This window comes from Callithrix jacchus, chromosome 20 (genome assembly GCF_049354715.1).
Source record: "Callithrix jacchus isolate 240 chromosome 20, calJac240_pri, whole genome shotgun sequence".
NCBI lineage: Eukaryota > Metazoa > Chordata > Mammalia > Primates > Cebidae > Callithrix > Callithrix jacchus.
Genome location: NC_133521.1, coordinates 41,771,085 through 41,793,933, shown reverse-complemented (window position 1 = coordinate 41,793,933; position 22,849 = coordinate 41,771,085). Strand labels below are relative to the sequence as shown.

Here is a 22,849-nt window from a genome sequence, read left to right as displayed (position 1 = left end):
CCTGAGACGGCTCCGCCCTCTTGCGCGTGCGCGGGTCACGTGGGGGCGCGGCCGGGCGGCAGCTGAGGCTTCGGAGACGGGGGCGGTGGCCGCGCGGGTCTGGCGGGACCGGTTTAGAAGACTACGCCGCCTGGCAGGTATCGCGCCCCCTGCACCCTGGGTGTCCTCTCGCGACCCTTCCGCCCCAGATCCCTCCTTGGTCCCCGCAGGGCCAGCGGGCAGCTCGGCCCGACCCCTCTGAGTTCTCACCACGCCCCCCGGGCCCCCGGCTCCCTCCGCGCCAACCGGCCCCGAAGCCCGTCGGCGCCGGGGATCCCAGGAAATCTTTGTCCCTCCCTCCCGAGAGACTCTCTCTTTCCAGACCAAACACCCCAGCCCCGCCCCTTCACATCTCAGCGCTCCCCTTCCCTCGGCTCCATCCCCACGCCCCCCGCCGCGGCACTGCCACCCCAGAGTCTCCCTTCGCCCGGGCCTCGCCCCCCAAACCCCGGACCCTGTGGTCGCCGGCGCGTGCCCTGCTCTCCCTGCAGCCTCTCACCCGGCTCCTCCCCCGAGCGGCTCCTACAGCCGCCTCCTTTGTCGGTGCTGCATTATTCTCCTTTCTAAACGATTTGGTTTGAGTTGTTGCTGTGTTTTTCTAAAATGGAAATCATTCAGAATAATCGAGCTCCTAAAGAAAGGGCATGCCGATTCCTCATGAAGCGGTCGTGGGTTCAGCCGGGATTTCCGAGTTTGCTTGTGTTGACTGGGCCTTGCCGGGTGCTGGAGGGAAAGGGCTGGGAACACGAACCAGGCAGGTCCCTGTTCTCCTGAACGTGCCGCCCAAACACAGCCAGGGAAACCAGACCGCTGCAGCGCCCCTCGGCGATCCCAGCAGGATGTGTACAGGTGACTGCGAGGCTGTCTGGGAGTCTCACAGCGGGCTTCCTGGCCAGGACTCTGCGCCTTGATAGACCTCCATCTAAATTGCAGTCAGCCCTTTCTGAGTTGTGGGGTCCTGGGTATATTACTTTACCTCTGTAAGCCTCAATTTCCCTATCTGTAAACGGTAGCGTCTGACTGTGCTTTATAAGGTTAATGAGAGAATAAAGTGAGACAATAGGATAAAACACTTAGCAGAGTCTTCGGCATAAAGTGAGCTCTCTGTTTTATTCTGACCGCCATAGATATCCAAAAGCTAATGTCAAGCACAGTAATTGTGGCTAATAGCTTAGGTCTGCTAAGCGCTCCAGGACTAAATGCTTTCTGTGGACCACCTCATTTTATTCTTTCTGTAGTTCTTAGGCAGGGACTGTTAACCCTTTCTGTACAGGTGATGTGAGCAACGTGCAGAGGCCAAGTAACTTCGCTCAGGACACACAGCTCTTAAATGGGAAGCTGGATTTCAACCCAGCCAGGCTCCTTTCGGAGTGTGTGATTGATTGATTGAAGTTATCTCTCTCAGTCGCTCAGGCTGAAGTGCAGTGGTCCCGGCGATCTCGGCTCACTGCAGCCTCCCCCTTCTGGGCTCAAGCGATTCTGTGCCTCAGCCTCCTAAGTAGCTGAGATTACAGGCACGTGCTACCACACCCAGCTAATTTTTTTTTTTTTTTTTTTTTTTTTTTTTTAAGTAGAGATGGGGTTTCGTTGCGTTGGTCAGGTTAGTCTTGAACTCATGGCCTCAAAATGATCTGCCCACCTTGACCTCCCAAAGTTCTGCGATTACAGATGTGAGCCACTGAGCCCTGTCGAGTTTGTGGTTTTAATCACTGCAGGAATATTCCAGGGGCGCAGAGTTAAACAAATTAGTGCTACTTTTTTAAAAAGTAGGTTTTTAAAAATTGAAATAAAATTCACGCGACATAAAATTTGTCATTTTACTCATTTTAAAGTGTACAACTCAGTAGGTATTTTTGTTTTTGTTTTTTGAGGTGAAATGTCACTCTGTTCCCCAGGCTGGAGTGCAGTGGTGAGATCTTGGCTCATTGCAACCTCCACCTCCCAGGTTCAAGCAATTCTCCTGCCTCAGACGCCTGAGTAGCTGGGATTACAGATGCGCACCACCAACACCTGGCTAATTTTTGTATATTTAGTAGAGACAGGGTTTCATCATGTTTACTAGGCTTGTCTCGAACTCCTGATTTCAGGTAATCCACCCACCTTGGCCTCTCAAAGTGCTGGGATTACAGGTGTACGCCACCACGCCCCGCAACTCAGTAGTTCTTACTATATTCACAATCTATGCAACCATCACCAGTAACTAATTCCAGAACATTTCATCACCTGCAAAAGAAACCCCAACCCCATTAGCAGTCATACCCCTTTTTCCCCTTCCCCTCTCCCCCAGCAGCCCTAACTTATCTTCAGTCTGTATGGATTTGCCTACTCTGGACATTTCATCCAAGTGGAAACATAAAATATATGGCCTTTTGCGTTTGCTTTCTGTTCCTTAGCACAATGTTTTCAAGGTTTATCCATGTTGTACTATGTGTCAGTACTTCATACTCTTTTAATGGCTGAATAATATTCCTTTGTATGGATAACACCACATTTGCATATTCATTCATTGATGGACATTTTTGTTTCTGCCTTTTGGTAATTGTGAGTAGGCTGCTGGGAACATGCATGTAGGAATTTTTATGTGAGCGAAAGTTTCTAATTATCTTGAATTATCTTGGGTATCTGCCTAGGAGTGGGATGGCTGATAATTTTAATTCCTTTTTTTTTTTTTTGAGACAGAGTCTTGCTCTGTCGCCAGGCCCCAGGCTGGAGTGCCTTGGTGCAATCTCAGCTCACTGCAACCTCTGCCTCCCAGGTTCTAGCAATTCTCCTTCGTCAGCCTCCAGAGTAGCTGGGACTACAGGCGTGCACCACCATGGCCAGCTAATTTTTGTATTTTAGTAGAGATGGGGTTTCACCATATTGGCCAGGATGGTCTCAATCTCTGTGACCTCCTGATCTGCCCACCTTGGCCTCCCAAAGTGCTGGGATTACAGGCATGAGCCACCTTGGCCAGCTAATTTTTTTTTTTTTTTTTTCTGTTTTGAGACAGAGTCTCACTCTGTCACCAGGCTGTAGTGCAGTGGCGTGATCTCAGCTCACTGCAGTCTCCGCCTCCTGGGTTCAAGTGATTTTCCTGCTTCTGCCTCTTGAGTAGCTGGGACTACAGGTGTGTACCATCACGCTCAGCTCATTTTTTTTTTTTTTTTTTTTTGAGATGGAGTTTCGCCCTTGTTGCCCAGGCTGGAGTGCAATGGCACGATCTTGGCTCATGGCAACCTCTGCCTCCCAGGTTCAAGCGATTCTCCTGCCTCAGCCTCCCAAGTAGCTGGGACTACAGGCATGCACCAGTACGCCGGGCTAATTTTGTGTTTTTAGTAGAGGCAGAGTTTCTTCATGTTGGTCAGGCTTGTCTCAAACTCCCAACTTTAGGTGGTCCACCTGCCTGAACCTCCCAAAGTGCTGGGATTATAGGCGTGAGCCACCACGCCTGGCCACCCGGCTAATATTTTGTATTTTAGTAGAGACAGGGTTTCACTGTGTTGGCCAGGATGGTTTCCATCTCCTGGAGTGCTAGGATTATAGGTGTAAGCCACCGCACCTGGCCTATTTTAATTCTTATTGCACAAATACAGACATGACATCTTGGATGAGAATCCAGGTTTCTAATTCTGTGTTGCTGTTCTTTTAGCTCAGCTTCGTTGTGCATTTAGTCCTGTACCAAAAATTGGCAGTGAAGGTAAAGAAACCCCAAAAAGTTGGGAGGCCGAGGCAGGTGGATCATGAGGTCAAGAGATTGAGACCATCCTGGTCAACATGGTGAAATCCCATCTCTACTAAAAATACAGAAAATTAGCTGGGCATGGTGGTGTGTGCCTGTAATACCAGCTACTCGGGAGGCTGAGGCAGGAGAATTGCCTGAACCCAGGAGGCGGAGGTTGCGGTGAGCCGAGATCGCGCCATTGCACTCCAGCCTGGGCAACAAGAGCGAAACTCCGTCTCAAAAGAAAAAACAAAGAAAGAAAGAAAGAAACCCCAAAAGGTCATGATTCACCAATACTAACTTTGTCAAATCACTGACACAAAGTATGAGAAGCTTCTTAAATTTTTTCTCAAGAGTGAAATTTGAGCTTTGCACACAAAGCAGTATTTGATTCCGTTTATTAAATAAAATTGTCTACATAGCAACATGTCAGGTGCTGAGGAGGAATATTAAATATTAAATTTAATATTAAATCCCTCCCTTCCCAGCCTCGCACCAGGTGGATTAAAGACTTAAACTGAGGCCGGGCACAGTGGCTCAAGCCTGTAATCCCAGCACTTTGGGAGGCCGAGGCGGGTGGATCACGAGGTCAAGAGATTGAGACCATCCTGGTCAACATGGTGAAACCCCGTCTCTACTAAAAAATACAAAAAATTAGCTGGGCATGGTGGTGCGTGCCTGTAATCCCAGCTACTCAGGAGGCCGAGGCAGGAGAATTGCCTGAACCCAGGAGGCGGAGGTTGCGGTGAGCCGAGATCGCGCCATTGCACTCCAGCCTGGGCAACAAGAGCAAAACTCCATCTCAAAAAAAAAAAGACTTAAACTGAAAAAGCAAAACTGTAAAATTTAGAGAAAATAATTCAAAAAGAATTCTTCATGACCTGAGGCTAAGGAGGGATTTCTGAAATAAAACATGAGTGCAGACCCTAAAGGAGAAAGGTTGATTGCATTTGCTACTTCGAATTTAAGGCGGTCAGCCAGGTGTGGTGGCCCATACCTGTAATCCCAGCACTTTGGAAGGCCCAGGTGGGCAGATCACTTGAGGCCAGGTGTTTGAGACCCGCCTGGGCAACATGACGAAAACCTGTCTCTACAAAAAAGAAAAATTAGCTGGGCTTGGTGGTGCACGCCAAGCCCAGTTAGTCCCAGCTACTTGAGATGCTGAGGTGGGAGAGTGGCTTGTGCCCGGAAGGCAGATGTTGCAGTAAGCTGTGATTGTGCCACTGCGTATCAGCCTGGGCAAGAGAGCCAGACCTTATCTCAAAGTAATGACACCTTTGGTTGATCAAAGACACTATCATGAGACACAGAACATACGGAGAGCTAGTATCTAGAATATCTACAGAATTCTTACAATTCTGAGAGAAAAAGAAGGAAAGAACAGAAGATAGGAATGGGTATTTCATAGATTACAAAACATAAACAGCACATACACGTGGAAAGGACTGCAGCCTTATTAGTAACCAGGGAAATGTTAATTAAAACCATGATGAGATACCATTTCACAGCCGCCCTGTTGGCAGAAAGTGAACCTTTGGACGCTACCAGCCAGTGACATTGAAAAGTGGTGTGAACCCGCTGCTGACAGGAGTGTGAATGGGTCCTGCTGCTTTGGAGAAGCATTTGGCAGTGGAATGCATGTGGCCCAGCTGTTCAACCATGGGCATGTCCCTTTGAGAACTTTTTTTTTTTTCTTTTGGAACAGAGCCTTGCTCTGTTGCCAGGCTGGAGTGCAGTAGCAGTATCGTGGCTCACTGGCAGCCTCCGCCACCTGGTTCCAACGATTTCCCTGCCTCAGCCTCCCAAGTAGGTGGGACTGCAGGTGTAGGCCACCACACCTGGCTACTTTATTGTATTTTTAGTAGAGACAAGGTTTCACCATGTTGGCTGGGATGGTCTTGATATCCTGACCTCATGATCCACCCCCCTTGGCCTTCCATAGTGCTGGCATTACAGGCATGAGCCACCACGCGTGGCATTCTTTTTGAGTTGGAGTGTCCGTCTGTAGCCAGGATGGAGTGCAGTGGCACAATCTGGGCTCACTGCACCTCCGTTTCCGAGGTTCAAGTGATTTTCCTGCCTCAGCCTCCCTAATAGCTGTGATTACAAGTGTGTACCACCACGCCCAGCTAATTTTTTGTACTTTTAGTAGAGATGGTGTTTCACCATGTTGGCCAGGATGGTCTCAATCTGTTTACCTCGTGATCTGGCCACCTCGGCCTCTCAAAGTGCTGAGATGACAGGCACAAGCTACTGCGCCTGGCCTGAGAACTCTTGCGCAGGTGTGCAGGAGGTGATGACAGGTGCTCCCGGCAGTGCTGTTTCTAACTGTCAGGTACAAACCAGCAAACACAATGCAGGTGCCCGGCCACAGCAGCAGGGGGATCTGTGGATTGTGGGGCTTCTGAACTGTGAGTTGCTGTGCGGCTGTGGAGGAGGATGGGCTGCAGCTGCAGGGTCCTGGCTGAGTCTCGGGAGTAATGTTGAGTAAAAGAAACAAGTCACCAAGGGTACGTGCAGTGTGGTTCCTTTACGTGAGGGTCAAAACCAGGCAAAACTTAGTACTGTCACTGTTTCAGAATACATGCTTGGGGTGTACAACTGTTTTGTTAAAAAAGCCAGGGAGAGATTACCCCAAAATTTAGGAGGGCTGCCCCCAGGCTAGAGGAGGGGCCGTAATCAGAAGGGCAGCATACAGGTCTTCCAGGGCACTGGTTTTGTTAAGTAGGCTGGTGGCTAAATGGCTGCTTTTTTATTCTTTGAACTGTACATAATAGGTTTTATGTACTTTTGTATATATTTTTAAAATTTTGCTTGGCGCAGTAGCTCACGCCTGTCATCCCAGCGCTTTGGGAGCCTGAGGCGGGTGGATCACTTGAGATCAGGAGAGGTGGGTGGATCACTTGAGGTCAGGAGTTTGACACCAGCCTGACCGACATGGTGAAACCCCATCTCTATTAAAAATACAAAAATTAGTTGGACGTGGTGATGGGCACCTATAATCCCAGCTACTCTGGAGGCTAAGGCAGGAGAATCGCTTGAACCCGGGAGCTGGAGGTTGCAGTGAGCTGAGATTGTGCCATCGAGTTCCATCCTGGAAGACAGCAAGAGTCCGTCTCCAAAAACAAGGAATTTTTTTAAATTACAGAAAAGTTAGTTCTCTATCCGTTTTCTGCCCTCCAGAGGACTGTGCTCTCCTTGACAACCAAGATAGAAGCAAGTTGAGTGTTAAATAGACTCCAAAGCAGTGTGTGCTAAGTGCCACATGGGTATGAGAGGTGAAGAGGAACCCCAAGGCGGCGGCAGTGCCATGGCCTGGGCCTGGGAAGGGAAGGGAAGGGACGAGACGGGAAGGGACGTTGCCCCCAGGGTTGACATGTTGTTGCTGCTTGTCAGGAAGTGCTTGAACCGAGGAGAAGGCATGGGACTTGAAAGGTCAGGAAGGACAGAGAGGATCCGGAGTACTGAGTACAAGACAGGTTCACACTCTGAAAAAAGTAAGGTTTTCACGAAAAAATGCTTTTTTTTTTTGATATGAGGTTTCACCATATTGGCCACGTTGGTCTCAAACTCCTGACCTTATGATCAGCCTGCCTTGCCCTCCCAAAGTGCTGGGATTACAGGCGTGAGCCGCTGTGCCTGGCTGAAAAAATATTTTCAATGGAAACAGCCATAGCCGTGGAGCCTTAGTGAAAAGCTGGACGATCCAGCTGATGAGGAGAAAGACTTCAGGTTTACCCTGGTCAGTCAAAGATGGTGAGATCTCTCAGACTTTCTGGCTCCTGAATGCATGCAGTGGTTTTGGCTTAAGGGAAGTGCAGAGTTTTCAGCTTGTCCCTTCACTGTCTGGAAAGCTGGACTGACTTAATCCATCCCTTCCTCCCGCTGTTTATCCTTATCCCCTGTGACGGATGTGACAAATTGCCACAAATGTAGTGGCTTAAAATGACACAAAGTATCTTCCTTCTGGAGATGGGAATCAGAAATCCTTCTGACTGAGCTGGTCAAGGTGTTAGCAGGGCTGTTTCCCTCTGGAGGCTCCAGGGGAGGTTCGTTTTCTGTGTCTGCTGGCTTCTAGAGGCCTCCCCCAGTCCTTGACTGGTGACCCCTCTCTCCATCATCTAATCCCAGCAGCACAGCACTCTCAACTCGAGCTCTCTCTCTGACCTCTCCTCCCTCTGACGTCACACTGCTGTCCTTGATCTTCCTGCCCCCCTTACAAGGACACCTGATGACACTGGACCCATCTGTACACTCTCCATCTCAGGGTCCTTCACTCAGTCACATCTCCAGAGTCCCTTTCGTCACATAAGGTAAGGTATTTACAAGGTCTGGGGCTGAGGCTGCAGGTATCCCTGGAGGCCATTCTCGGCCCACCACACTATGTGTCATTGCTGGTGCTTTGATTCTCTTTTTCCATCACACTTGATTGGTCTTCTTTAAAACCCCGGCCAATCTGTCTTGTGTTTTGTTACACCTGCCCACGTCCCATTCATGAGGATGGCTTGGTCATGTCCGTGTGTCAGCCAGGACTTCCCTCCAGAACTCCTGGCTCATGAAAGATTTTGTATTTGATTGTATTGCCCTTTACAGTGCTCAGTGGAGTCCCCTTCACTCTGGAGTGGCATTGTGTTACGCGCCACAGCAGTGGTGCTTTGAAGAGGTGACTTTGCTCCTTGCAGTTTTGACCACAATTTTCCCATGATGCTTTTGTAGTTGTAATGTTCCCTGTGGGTTTTTGATGACTGTTGCCCTGCAGAAGTAGGAAATGCTTAAAAGATAATAGGGAATCGCTCTTCTTTTTCTACTCTGGGGACAGTTCTGGTTTTGTTTTGTTCACAGATGTTTCAGTTTTCTAAAGAGATGAGAAAAAAGGCTTTAATTTAAAAAAAAAAAAAAATTATTTTAGGCTGGGCTTGGTGGCCCACACCTGTAATCCCAGCACTTTGGGAGGCCGAGACGGGCGGATCACAAGGTCAGGAGATTGAGACCATCCTGGTCAACATGGTGAAACCCCATCTCTACTAAAAATACAAAAATTAGCTGGGCACGGTGGCGTGCTCCTGTAATCCCAGCTACTCAGGAGGCTGAGACAGGAGAATTGCTTGAACCCTGGAGGCGGAGGTTGCAGTGAGCCGAGATTGCGCCACTGCACTCCAGTCTGGCGCCTGGGGACGGAGCGAGACTCTCAAAAAAAAAAAAAAAATTATTTTATATTTTCCCAAATTCATTGATGTATAATTGACAAATAAAATTGTATATATTTAAAGTGTACAGCATGATGATTTGATATATATGTACTTTGTGGAATGGTGACCACAACCACGTTAGTCAACGTGTTCATCACCTCAGTTACTGTTTTTTGTTTTTTAGTGGTGAAAACACTTGAGATCGACCCTCTAAGCAGATTCTAAGCACACAGTTTGCTATTGTTCACTATGGTCAACGTACCCTACGTTAGGTCTCCAGGCTTAGCATTTTATAATTGAAAGTTTATATCCTTTGACCAAAACGTCCCACCCATGCCCCCACCTCTAGCAACCACCATTCTACTCTCTGAGAAAACAAAGCTTTAGAATAACTTTTTGCAGGTAGATGGCACAGGAATCAGAATTTTCCCGTGTGTTAGTATTGCTCTCCACATCATGGGTTTCTTTGGGTTGTAGACTACCTTAGTCTGTTTTGAGCTGCTGTAACTAAATACCAGGAACTGGGTGGCTTGGAAACAGCAAACACTTACTTTTCACGGTTTGGGAGGCTGAGTTGTCCAAGATCCAGGTAGAGGAGCCCTCATTATCTGATCACCTCCCAAAGGCCCTCCCTTCTAAACCATCACCTGGGGGGTTAGGATTCAAGACACGAATGGGAGTAGGGAGGAACACTCACATAGCACAGATTGATAATTTTAACTAATCAATCCACAAAAATTAACTCATCAGACACCTAAAGGAAGTTTGATGCAGCTTGATATCTACATATGCCTTAGTGGCTTCTAGACTTAAAGGTGTGATAAACTCTAACACGTTGTTTCAGTGAGAGGCCATGAGCTTCTGAAATTTGGTGGCTTTGGGGAAAGTACTGATTTCTTTCATGAGAAAGTTGTTATTTTCATCATGTACAGAAGGGTGGGGAAGAAGATTGAGAGGAGGTAATAAGTTTTAATTTTCAATTTTTTCCATATTCAGCCCGTCAGGGTATGATCGAATGTGTGAAGTGTCCGGCAAGGCTGAGGAGCAGCAGAGGCCACCAAGCCTGTGCCCTCCCTGCAGCCCTCCTTCACCCCCAGCTGGGAGACCAGGGCTCTGGACCCCTCCCTCCTGCCCAGCTGCGTTACCTTCCCAAACGAGCCCCGCCAGGTCCCTTCCTTGGTGCTCAAGAAGGAAGTCCATGTCTGGCGTGAAGGCACCTCCAGTCTGCGTCTTCCAGCCCCCTTTATGCCTGTGCACCTACACCCACAGGACGTCACACAGGACGCGTGCAGTCTGTGCTGGTCACATGGGGACTTCTCATTGTTTCCAGAGCAGGCCGGACCCTTGACACTGCCAAGCCTTTCTCCGTGGGCCCAGGCCTGGGAGGCCCCTTCGCTCCTCTCTGCCCAGGGGTTTTGCTCACACTTCAAGACCCATGTCACCCCAGGGGTGCCCTTGCCACCTCACATTGCAGTTGTCCGGTTTGTCTTTCTCTGACTTCTGTGTATACAGGGTGGCGTGGAGTCCTGGTTTATTCATGATGGTGGCCTCAATCTGATGCTTTGTATTCTTCATTGCTGTTCTAGAGGTTTGGTTTTCCATGTAGATCTCGAGAGACTTAAGGAGCAGTGACCATGTTTGTTTAGGCTTCTTCACTAAGTTGCTCACTATCCATTCATAAATTGGCATTTGAATATATCTGTCTTCTGTGGATGTGGGTGAGATCCCTCTGTCTTGAACTGCTTCTGAGGAATGAAAAACTTGTGTTTCTGTCCATCATGGCTGAGGACCAGAGCTTGAATGCCATCAGCCCCCTCGATGCTCTCTGACTTTTAAATATACATAGCAAAGACAGTGTTAACACACGTTTAAGGTACTTGCACATGATGATGCTCCCCTGACACGACGATGAGAGGTATCTAGTGGGGGCATTGAGAAGCTGGCCCATGATGGGCTTGAAGCCCCTCAGCCCCGGGTTCCTGTCCTCACCTCTGCAGTGCATGCGTCTCCTCTGCTGGCCTGAGTGGGAGGTCCCCGGTGGGTTTAGCACACAAGCTTTTCTTTCTGTAAAGGATCAAAGGAATTTGTGGCTGGTCCTCTCCTGAGCTGGGAGCTGAGTTGGATCCTGCCGTGTGGAGCCTGAGAACTGGACAGGAAAAGACTCTGCCTGTGTGTTGCAGCCAGAGATGTGGTGGTGCAGTTTCTTTCGACAGACATCTGTTGAGCTTCTGTGTGCCAGGAATTGTGGAAGGTGCTGGAGAAACAGAGAGTGGGATTTGGCCTCGGCCCTGGGGGACTGCAGCCTGCTGGGGGTGGTCAGAGACAGACAGTTCCAACACAGTATGTGGTGGAGGAGAGGGAAAATGTGGACCCGGGGTTCCTTTCATTTCCTCCTTAAAGCACCTGACCCACTCACAGCCTAGAGGGGGCTGCCCCCAAAGACTGTAGGATGCCTTCCTCCCTGCCACCCTGCCGGGAAATTAGACAGGTGGTGGACTCCTGAGCTCAGGTGGGACAGCCAGAATCCCTGCCAGGAATTTGGAAGGTGATGCCAAGGCAGCCTGTGCAATGTGGACGTTCCAGGGAACGCTGCAGATGGAGCAGAAGAAGTGGTGTGCAGAGTGAGGCAGCGGGAGGCCCAGGTGAAACCCAGACAGGCACCGGGCAGAGAAAGGCACCCAGGGCAGCTGTGTCTGCTCCCTTTCCCAACGCGGGCCTGGTGCCTGGGCTGTTTCCCGAAGGGCCCCTGGGATTGAAATGGGCTTTTGTCCCATTTGGTGAAATGTTCCCTAAGAAGAAAGGCACAGGAAAATGGGGGTACCCTCCAGCTGTGCCTGAGGATGTGTGGATCATGGCCCCAGCAGACGCCAGACACTTTTTTTACTCTGAGAGGAGGGTACTTTGTGCTTAGTACGTGGTTTGCTGCCTGTACATTCATGGCGTAAGAATTTTTGTGTTTTCTTCATATCGGAACACTTGGATGTTCATTTAATACAAAGTTCTCCCAGCAGAACTATGAGGAAAAGGAAAGGCATTTGTTTCTCGTTGGTTTTATTCACAGATTGGCCTTAAGAGAAAGACAGAGCTGCATATTGCTGACAGCCCAGAACTGGCAGAGAGAAGGTAAGAGACCCCAGGGCAGGGAACAATCACAGCAGAAAAACTGGCACCCCCTTTGTGGTCGGGCACCTTTTGCTAGAGATTACTTCAAAAAGGTTCAGATTCTTGAAAAAAATTGGGCTTAAGGAGGAAGCTCCCATCAGCGTGAGGTCCCCCATGAGCCATGCCTGGCCTCCTGTCTGTAGCGAGAGCCTTACTCCACACTCTTACAGCAACTCGTTTCCCCGCAAATACTGCTTTGGCTACCACCCATCGATCTTGCTACGTAGTATTTGTTTTTGCATTGAAAACACTGTTTTAACAGCCTAGCTATATGCCCACCTGTTGTTAGAAGAGTAAGCTTCATGTTCCAAGCTCCAGTTTCTTTATTTGTAGCTCATTATTCCCACTTTCACTACATTTTGCTTGAGAGGTCCTGGAATATACAGGGAGTCGTTTTTGCATTTACTTTCCTCCCGGCCTTGTGTTTGATTAGTTATGACAAAAGACACACACATTTCATGAGTTATTTCCAGAACTCACAATTGACGATGGTCTAACATAGAATCTTGGTTTTGTTGAGATGGAGTCTGATGCCCACCCTGGAGTGCAGCGGTGTGATCTCGGCTCACTGTAACCTCCGCCTCTGCCACCCAAGCTGGGCATTCACCACCACACCTGGCTAATTTTTGTATTTTTAGTAAAGATGAGGTTTCACCGTGTTGGTCAGGCTGGTCTTGAACTCCTGAACTCAAGTGATCTGCCTGCCTTGGCCTCTCAAAGTGCTGGGATTACAGGCGTGAGCCACCGCGCCTGGCAGGAAAACATTTTTTAAACTTAATGCCACATCAGCCTAATTTGGTAACTTAATATGGTTGCAGAATTAACTTAATGTGGTACCAGTATGGCGCTTTGTTGTTTGAGAGATTGTTTCCTTGTCGTAGGGCATTTATCAGTCCTACTGCTGATCCATTTCTTCAGTTTCAGTCATATTACTTCTGTATGTTTTGTTGATTTGTAATTCAGACTACACATTTCTATATATTTATGCAACCGTTTTAAAATTATTTTGTATGCCTTTTTTTCACAATCTGGTGCCATTCTTGCATGTTTCCATTTCAGTGGTTAATCTGTTTTCTTCTGCTTGCTTCCTTTTTCACTCTGCAAAACTTGGTTGAGCTCAGATTACACTGCAGTGGAGTAGGAGGGAAGTCACTGTTCTTTCTTAAACATATGCTAATTTTTGCCTCTATTGTTGAGTCTTAGTTTCCAGACTTTTTTTTTTTTCTATTTTAAAGGGGGCCACCCCCAGAAGTTTTATATTTCTTTTTCTTTGGCTTAAAGTCAATGTTCTTTTTAGAATAGAAGCTGTGCCCTTGGGTTTGTGTATATCTGAGTTCCCTGTAGTATAAGGTTAGTCTATTGCAGTCTTCCTGATATTTTGTCCTTCCCGGGACGCACAGTTTGTTTAGCTTGAGATGAAGTTTACTCAATCTGTGGCCAGGGTCTACCATGCCTGGCCTTTGTCTACCTCTGCAGGGTTATTTCTGATGGCAGGCACACATCTACCAGATGCTGTGGCATTTTAAATTGTTTCATTACATGTCTGTGTCTTCACCTGGGGACAGTCATTTAGTTCATCTGCGAATCCTTTGAATCGCAGTGCATAGGACACAGTAGGTGCTTAGAATATGCTTGCTGTGTGGACACTCAAAAGGGTTGTATTGGGCTTTTCTTACTCAAAGTAAGGGGCCAGGCAACATAATGGTTACAAATTATGTTAGAAGGTGGAGGCTCACTCTATTGTCATTTGAGAAGCCATTTTTCCAAGTTTGGAGGGTATCTCTTTAAAAAAAAAAAATTCAAATTGACGTGAAGGTTTCTGAAAGCTCAGTTTTGTCTCCAGTGGATTGTAAGCTTTCGAGGCCAAGGCTGTGTCTCAGTACCACCTGTGTTTCATCTGCTTTGTCCCTACACAGGTGGTAAGTCCTCTGTGTATGAGTAAAACAAAGAAATAAATGCACCTCTCCTATGTGAATTAGAAGGTTCATGTCTGTTACTACTAGACTAGGAGCGTGTTTCAGGTACAGAGCATATGGTGTTTATCTCTGTAGCCACAACATGTAGTGTAGTACCTGAATTTTGGTGGGAATTTGGCAACTTCTGGTAGTTATGTTGATTAGTCTCCTTGGAAGAAAATAACTTTATAAGCTACAGATGTTAAATGATTAGATCATAAATTGACTGGTTCACCGGGCCCGGTGGCTCACATCTATAATCCCAGCACTTTGGGAGGCTGAGGTGGGTGGATCACATAAGGTCAGGAGTTCAAGCCCAGGGTGGCCAATATGGTGAAACCCTCTCTCTACTAAAAATAAAAAATTAGCCGGGTGTGGTAGTGGGTGCTTGTAGTCCCAGCTACTCAGGAGGCTGAGGCAGGAGAATCGCTTGAACCCAGGAGGCTGAGGTTGCAGTGAGCCAAGATTGTGCCACTGAGCTCCAGCCTAGGCAACAGAAAGAGACTCTGTCTTAAAATAAAAAAAAAAAAAAAAGTAAATAAATAGACTGAATCCGTGGGTCACATGCATTTGAAAAGCGATTATTATTTGAATGCACAGTTGATAAGATCTGATGCCCTTAGCTGGATGTCTTCACTCAGACTGTGTATGTTCCTTTAATTTATTAACCAAAAAAGACTCTCTCTTTCCCCTCCCTGCAGGTTGCCATGGCTGCTGTTGACAGCTTCTACCTCTTGTACAGGGAAATCGCCAGGTCTTGCAACTGCTACATAGAAGCGCTAGCTTTGGTTGGAGCCTGGTATACGGCCAGAAAAAGCATCACTGTCATCTGTGACTTTTACAGCCTGATCAGGCTGCATTTTATCCCCCGCCTGGGGAGCAGAGCAGACCTGATCAAGCAGTATGGAAGATGGGCCGTCGTCAGTGGTAACCTACTTTATAATCCAAATAATCTTTTCTATGAAGTGGGATGCATTATTGAAGGAGCTGTTGAATGCGATGTTTTTGTGGGCACGCACTGATACAGAAGTCAAGTTACGGCTCCTGTCGTGATTCTGTTCACATTTCCTTACTGCTCTCAGCTTAGGAAGAACTTGCCCCATAATTGGTGTCCTTCCTGACCTGCCCTCTCCTGTTCCCAGGCCTCCTCTAGACCCATGTCCCACCACTCGATTTTCCTTTTTCTTCTCCCTTGTAAAATCATCTTTACAAACTGCCAGTACTTTCAGAAATGCTTCACTTATTTTGAATTTCATTTTAACTTATGAGTATTTTCCAGAAAAGTACCTCCTGCCACTCATTCAAGCCAGATAGTAGTTTGAAAACGAATTCCTGCTGTGTCTCCTAATCACTGTGGTGAATGTGAAGTGACTCCCTGTCCATGTGTCGGGATGTCTGCGAGAGTGTTCAGCACGCGTCCTTCACATTCTTGATTCAGCAGCAGTGTCCTTGACTCATAGATACTAGAACTCACTTGATTTCTAGTGTGAGTCTTTCTCTGACTCCACCTGGCAGGGCGTACTTGAGGTCCATGTTAAAGGGTCACACCGTGAAAGGCACATGCTGACTTTTCCTGACTTGCATCCTAGGTGGAACAGATGGGATTGGAAAAGCCTACGCTGAAGAGTTAGCAAGCCGAGGTCTCAGTATCATCCTGATCAGTCGGAACGAGGAGAAGTTGCAGGTTGTTGCTAAAGACATAGCTGACACGTACAAAGTGGAGACTGATATTATCGTTGCGGACTTCAGCAGTGGCCGTGAGATCTACCTTCCCATTCGAGAAGCCCTGAAAGACAAAGACGTTGGCATCTTGGTAAATAACGTGGGTGTGTTTTATCCCTACCCGCAGTATTTCACGCAGCTCTCCGAGGACAAACTCTGGGACATCATAAACGTGAACATTGCCGCTGCTAGTCTGATGGTCCATGTAGTGTTACCAGGAATGGTGGAGAGAAAGAAAGGTGCCATTGTCACGATCTCTTCCGGCTCCTGCTGCAAACCCACTCCTCAGCTGGCTGCATTTTCTGCTTCTAAGGTCAGACGGTACTTACTAGAAAATCAAATCCTAATGCAACGGAACATTTAGTAACAGCTGTTCGGTCTGATTTGTTGAACTTTTTGTCAGCAATTCATGTTTGCTTATCCTGTATGTTTTCCTGAATTGTTAAGAAGCAAGTCTTTTTTTTTTTTCTCCTGAATTTTCAAGTTCACCCAGCAGTAAGTCTCTTCCTCCGCTCTGTCTTAACAGGCTTATTTAGACCACTTCAGCAGAGCCTTGCAGTATGAATATGCCTCTAAGGGAATCTTTGTGCAGAGTCTAATCCCCTTCTGTGTAGCCACCAACACGACAGTGCCCAGCAGCTTTTTGCACAGGTGCTCATGGTTGGTGCCTTCGCCAAAAGTCTACGCACATCATGCTGTTTCTACCCTTGGGATTTCCAAAAGGACCACAGGATACTGGTCCCATTCTATTCAGGTAGGTGTGTGCTTTCAGGTCTCATCATTAGATTAATGCATCCTGAATCCTTCTCAGTGATACAGAGGAATCAGATTAAAGCCTAAGATGAGAATTGTAAATTCGGACTCTTAAACCTGACGCTTAATGATTTTGGTCAAGACACTAAATTTTCTTGTGAGAGTATTAAGAATTTTCAAATTCAATCTATGTGACACCTAAAAGGTGAAATATGCTGCTTTGGCTGAGCCATGGTGGCTCACATCTGTAATCCCAGCACTTTGGGAATCTGAGGGAAGTGAATCACTTGAGGTCAGAAATTTGAGACCAGCCTGGCTAATATGGTGAAACCCCGTCTCTACTAAAAATACAAAAACTAGCTGGGCATGGCGGCCTGCGCCTGTAGTCCCAGCTACTTGGGAGGTTGAGGCTTGAGAATTGCTTGAACCCAGGAGGCAGAGGTTGCAGTGAGCCAAGATCACACCACTGCACTCCAACCTGGGCAATAGAGCAAGACTCTGTCTCCAGAAAGAAAAAAACAAAAACACTTATGCTGCTGTCAGTGGATGGTAGGACTGTAAAATACTCTAAAGTATTTATATGGGAATTTCAAAGTACAAGATTCTAGTACAGCTTGAGGGCTACCTCCAAGTGTCAAATACAATACCACAAAACCACAAGATAGGGCTGTATTTCATGCAACCATTTTATCAAGTAATATCTCTATTTTTAGACTCATTTTTTCAAGAAGCGTAGAATTTGTATTTTAAGCTTATTGTTCAGGCATGACAAAGGATTGGGATATTTTAGTACTTCAGAAAGTAATTTTGTTAGATATTTGAAATTGTGATCCTAAGTATTAATATGAGAATGCATAATGATTATAATATTTGTGTTCTTTATCTGACGTAATAAAGAGATGTGCCCTAGTTTAGAATTTTTTTTTTTTGAGACGGAGTTTCGCTCTTGTTGTCCAGGCTGCAGTGCAGTGGCGCTATCTTGGCTCACTGCAACCTCCGCCTCCCGAGTTCAAGCGATTCTCCTGCCTCAGCCTCTGGAGTAGTTGGGATTACAGGCACCTGCCACCATACCTGGCTATTTTTTGTATTTTTAGTAGAGACGGGGTTTCACTGTGTTGGTCAGGCTGGTCTTAAACTCCTGACCTCAGGTGTTGTACCTGCCTCAGCCTCCCAAAGTGCTGGGATTACAACTGTGAGCTACCACGCCCGGCCAAATTTTTTTCTTTTAATATTCAGAGTTTTCTTAATTACCAAACAGATATTTTTGGGACTGTTTGCATAAAGAGTATTAGATTTACCAGTACCAAATAAACATACAAGTAAATCAACAGTTCATTGTTACTTTTATGAAGAGGTTTGGTGATAGATTTCTTTAATAAGAAGCAGTTTTGGCTGGGTGTGATGGTGGCCCACATCTCTAATCCCAGCACTTTGGGAGGCTGAGGCAGGTGAGTCACCTGAGGTCAGGAATTTGAGACCAGCCTGGCCAACATGATGCAACCCCATTTCTACTAAAGATTAAAAAGTTAACTGGGCATAGTGGTACATGCCTGTAGTCCCAGCTATCTGGGAGTCTGAGGCAGGAGAATCGCTGGAATCTAGGAGATGGAGGTTGCAGTAAGCTGAGATTTCATCACTGCACTCCAACTTGGGCAACACAGCAAGACTCCGTCTCAAAAAAAAAAAAAAAAAAAAAAAGCAGTTTTATTTAAGTAGTTGTGTCCAGGTCCTTTAATAACTTGAGAAAAGCACAGAAACCTAAAAAGTAGTCTTAGAAGTTGCTGAGCATAACATTTTTTTAGAAATAAATATATGATGGGGTTTAGATGCAGTAGATTTTTTTTTGACTGTGTGTATAAAACACCAACATTTTACTCACAGTTAAATTTTGTTCACATTGATAAACTTTCTTTGAGAATGTATTTTTCTGCCAGGAAATTATGTTAAGCTGGTTTAATTCCTGGAGTAGTTTTCTGTATAAAGTTGTTAACACTTTCTATTTTCCTTTTATGTTACTCAAATTACTTTTAACACTTATTTTTTTATCTCCAGTTTTACAGCAAAGATTTGATTCATCCTTTGCTGTTTTGTCTGTGGCATATTTCTCTGGTAGCTTTTGCTCCTTTGATTTTTTTGTTTTGTTTTGTTTACAGAGAGAGAGAGAGAGAGAGACAGAGAGTGTGTGTGTGTGTGTGTGTGTGTGTGTGTGTGTGTGTGTGGCTGAAGACTCCACCCTGGAGAGTAACCTGTGTCCATTTATTGACAAGAGGATTGAATGACCTCTGTTATCATGCATCAGTTCAGTTCAAGGCTAGATGTCAGTACTTGCTAAGGGCCTGTTTGTCTGTTGTCTTTAATATACACAGTATTAGAACTTTCATTCAGTTCTGGACAAATCTGTTAGAGGAGTGTGGACTTTCTCCACCTCAGCACTGTTGGCATGAGAGTAGATAATTCCTTGTCATGGGGAGCATCCTGAGCATTGCAGGATGTTGACCAGCATTCCAGGCCTCCAGTCACTAGATACCAGTAGCATCCACTCCCAGTATCACAACCAAATACGTTTCAGACATTGCCCTGTCTGCTGCCAGCACAAAGGCCTGAGTGAGAGGGCAGAACAGCATCAGCAGACTCCCTCCCCTGGTCCCCTGAGCCCCGTCATCATAGGTCAAGATGCCCTCCCAAGGTCCTGGTGTTTCTGACCTGTTTCCTTGTGAACTTTGCTCCATCCTGCCCCTCAAGCCCAGTTTTCTCATACAGGACTAACCATGTATGTGCCTGTCTACTCTCACTGACTTATTCCTATCATGGTTTTATAGCTTTTTTTGGTGGTGGTGGTGAGACAGTCTCACTTTGTCACTTAGGCTGGAGTGCTGTGGCACAATCTCTGCTTGCTGTAACCTCTGCCTCCCGGGTTCAAGTGATTCTCCTGCCTCAGCCTCCTGAGTAGAGGGGACTACAGGTGTGCACCACCATGCCTGGCTAATGTTTGTATTTTTAGTAGAGGTGGGGTTTCACCATGTTGGCCAAGCTGGTCTCGAACTCCTGATCTCAGGTGATCTGCCCACCTAGGCCTCCCAAAGTGCTGGGATTACAGACATGAGCCACAGCATCTGGCCAGGGATTTAGTAGTTCTTAACCAGTGAACATGCTGTTCATATCATATTAGGTAAAGATAGAATTGTATTTACATGCAGGACAGTCCAGCCTCATTACAGAGAGTAGGGTAGGTGGGGGGTGGTCATGTTTCTATTCCCTGTAGAATCCAGGGCAGGATCTTGGGCAAAAATATACATTCAATACAGTAGCGCCTGGGGGCTTTTTCCTTTGTTGCGTTTTATGTGATTGGTGGGTACTTGTGATTGGTGGGTACTTGCTGTGATTTCTGGATAGTTGTGATTGGTGGGTATTTGTTGTGACTGTTGAGTATTTGTTGTAATTGATGGGTGGATATTTATTGTGATTGGTGGGTACTTGCTGTGATTTCCGGATAGTTGTGATTGGTGGGTATTTGTTGTGACTGTTGAGTATTTGTGGTAATTGATGGGTGGATATTTATTGTGATTGGTGGGTATTTGTTGTGACTGTTGAGTATTTGTGGTAATTGATGGGTGGATATTTATTGTGATTGGTGGGTACTTGCTGTGATTTCCGGATAGTTGTGATTGGTGGGTATTTGTTGTGACTGTTGAGTATTTGTGGTAATTGATGGGTGGATATTTATTGTGATTGGTGGGTATTTGTTGTGACTCTTGAGTATTTGTGGTAATTGATGGGTGGATATTTATTGTGATTGGTGGGTATCAGGTGCTGGTCTTATTCCTTCAGTGTTGATGTTTTAGGGTTCTAACCTTAAAATCTTTCTTTCATTTTTAGTTTCTTTTTGCACAGTACATGCCTGAATGGCTCTGGGTGTGGGGAGCAAATATTCTCAACCGTTCACTACGTAAAGAAGCCTTATCCTGCACGGCCTGAGTCTGGATGGCCGCTTGAGAAGTTTTGCCAACTCCTGGGAACCTTGGTACTCCGACATTTGGAAAAACATATTTAATTTATCTTATGTGTTTTATTGCTGATGTTTAGCATACTGTTGATTTGTCATTTGCAAAGCAGATATGATCCTGTCACAGAGTGCTGTGCAAAAACCTCAAGGGTGTGTGAATGGCACAGAGTGAATAATGACTGGGGCTGAGTGAAGACGTCTACATTCCAGTGCTTTTCCCCTACGCTGTTCAACAGTAACGATTTTCTGTTGTTCTAGGAGCCACAGCAGTCTAATATTGAAACATAATGTGACTTGTCAGCTCTTCTAATTTCGGATGTTGCTTTTTAAGGGGAATTGACTATTTCACTGTGGGAGTTGTACTGGAATGTGCATCGGGAAAGACTACTGAAAAGTATTACTTTAGAACTAAGGTTGTTGGTACTATTAGCAGGAAACATCTGTGTGTATTGTGTACCTCTAGCTGTTTGACTATCTGTTAAGAAAATGCTGCACTTCAACTGGTATTTCATTAGAGAAATTGTGTGTGCGTGTGTGTCTGTGTCTGTGTGGTGTCTTTGAGCAACTTTATTTATGGTTACCATATTTTTAAAGAGATTTTTTGTCAGAATGACTTAACATGGACTCCTACAGCATATTAAAAAATCTAGATTATTCCTTTTCATACTAAATAAGCCTACCAGATTTCATTCTGTTGGTTTGCCATGAATAATATTAACTTCCTACATTATATTTTTGTTGATTTTTCTCAAATCTGCTATGGAATGAATTTATTCCTAGATGGATATGTAAGAGAAACTTGCAGTCATCTTTTGATTTATAAAGCAATTCTTGTGGATAAGTAGTGATTTCTCAGCCTCTGACCCATTTTATAACTGAAATTTTGCCCTTTAGAGCTTATCATATCTGGTTTTCATGTTTTTCTATGTAGTATTCCATTCTAGTAGTATTATTGATATAAATATTAAGTATTTATGAAATAGTAAAATACAGATTATGTGTGTGACATGATATATCTGTCAAAATAATAAGTTAGAAGCTTATTCTTGGTTTGTGTAATGAATTTTTAGTGAATACCCTTTTGGTGTGAAGTTCATTGTGCGCAAACCCTCACTGTATGTGTTAACACTGAAACCTACTATGAAATGTCTTCAGTTTGGATCTCACAAAGCCAACCAGTTTTGAGGACCACACACCTAGTGCTTTGAAGACTATGTCACTATATGAATATGACAGTACGTGCACATTTAAAATTCAGAGCTCAGCGTTGTGACGCTGACGCATAAGCTAGGAGATTGGTTAGAAGTCTGGACTCTGTAGGATTGTTTTTTCGTGATGGGATAATCTATCATAAGCAGACCTGAGCACACTTTTATGGACACAGTTTTGCCCGTGACATTGCCTACAAGATTTCCAGATGTGACTTGCGCTCAGGTCAGTGGTCAACATCAGAAGCGCTTCCACTCCTAGATCATGTCTTCAGAACTTAGATGTGAAAATCTGCACACTGGGAGATGCTGTGTGACCCCCCCCAAAGTTTGGAGGGAGTTAGCTTGGAATCCTCTTGACTTTATGCCACATTGATGTGAACTCTGATGTGTAACAAGCAGCAGCAACTTCATGTGAAAATATTGTTAGGTAGTTACATGTTAGGTTACGTGATCCACTAATGTCTTTGATAAATTAGGTAGGAATCGGAATCAGTGTTATGTGATGAGCATAGGTGAACACACCTTGTCAGTGATTCCATAAAATTCTCTCCTGGGCAGGACATGGGCAAACATGCTGATTGGTGCAAATGTGGTGCAGAGCTGTCCGTAGCTATAGTGAAAGATGAGCAAGACCTTCTCTAGGTTTTCTAGCTTTCATTAAACGTATTTTTTTCCCCAGAGCTAATTTGAAAGTTGATTGGACTACTGTGGATAGGGTGTCTTAATAAGAATGTGGAAAATGTGGGCCGCCGGGCATGGTGCCTCATGCCTATAATCCCAGCAGTTTGGAAGGCCGACCGAGAACAGCCTAGGCAACGTGTCCTGTCTCTACAAAAAATACAAAAATTAGCCAGGCATGGTGGTGCATGCCTGTAGTCCCAGCTACTTGGGAGGTTGAGGCAGGAGAACCGTTTGAGCCCAGGATGGAGGCTGAAGTGAGTTGATCGCGCCGCTGTATTCCAGCCTCAAGACAGAGCGAGACCCTGTCTCAAAAAAAAGAACATGGGAAATATGAACCTTTGAAACTTAATCTGTGAATTGAAAGTTTAACAATAAAAGTAGTTGTTTCTGCTTCCTTTCAAAGAGTTGTGTTCTAGATGTTTGTAATTGGG

General features: G+C 45.8%; 1 protein-coding gene across 3 annotated transcripts; it reads left to right on the top strand.

The window, feature by feature from the left end:
- The first annotated feature begins 28 nt into the window (after positions 1-28).
- HSDL1 (hydroxysteroid dehydrogenase like 1) lies at positions 29-22,820 on the top strand. Of its 3 annotated transcripts, XM_035282747.3 has the most exons (7): positions 29-137; positions 11,004-11,182; positions 11,993-12,054; positions 14,750-14,975; positions 15,638-16,083; positions 16,297-16,524; positions 20,400-22,820. In XM_035282747.3, the coding sequence occupies exons 4-7, from the start codon at positions 14,756-14,758 to the stop codon at positions 20,496-20,498; spliced, it is 993 nt and encodes a 330-aa protein (XP_035138638.1). In that variant the 5' UTR covers positions 29-137; positions 11,004-11,182; positions 11,993-12,054; positions 14,750-14,755; the 3' UTR covers positions 20,499-22,820. The 3 variants fall into 3 exon arrangements, with proteins under 3 accessions (XP_035138638.1, XP_002761273.1, XP_035138639.1); XM_002761227.5 differs by lacking the exon at positions 11,004-11,182; XM_035282748.3 differs by lacking the exons at positions 11,004-11,182; positions 11,993-12,054.
- The last annotated feature ends 29 nt before the right edge of the window (positions 22,821-22,849 follow it).

Coding starts and splice junctions, on each gene's coding strand:
- HSDL1 (XM_035282748.3), top strand. CDS start 14,756: ATGGCTGCTGTTGACAGCTTCTACCTCTTGTACAGGGAAATCGCCAGG. Junction 14,976..15,637: donor AAGATGGGCCGTCGTCAGTG/GTAACCTACTTT, acceptor CTTGCATCCTAG/GTGGAACAGATGGGATTGGA. Junction 16,525..20,399: donor ACTGGTCCCATTCTATTCAG/GTAGGTGTGTGC, acceptor TTTCATTTTTAG/TTTCTTTTTGCACAGTACAT.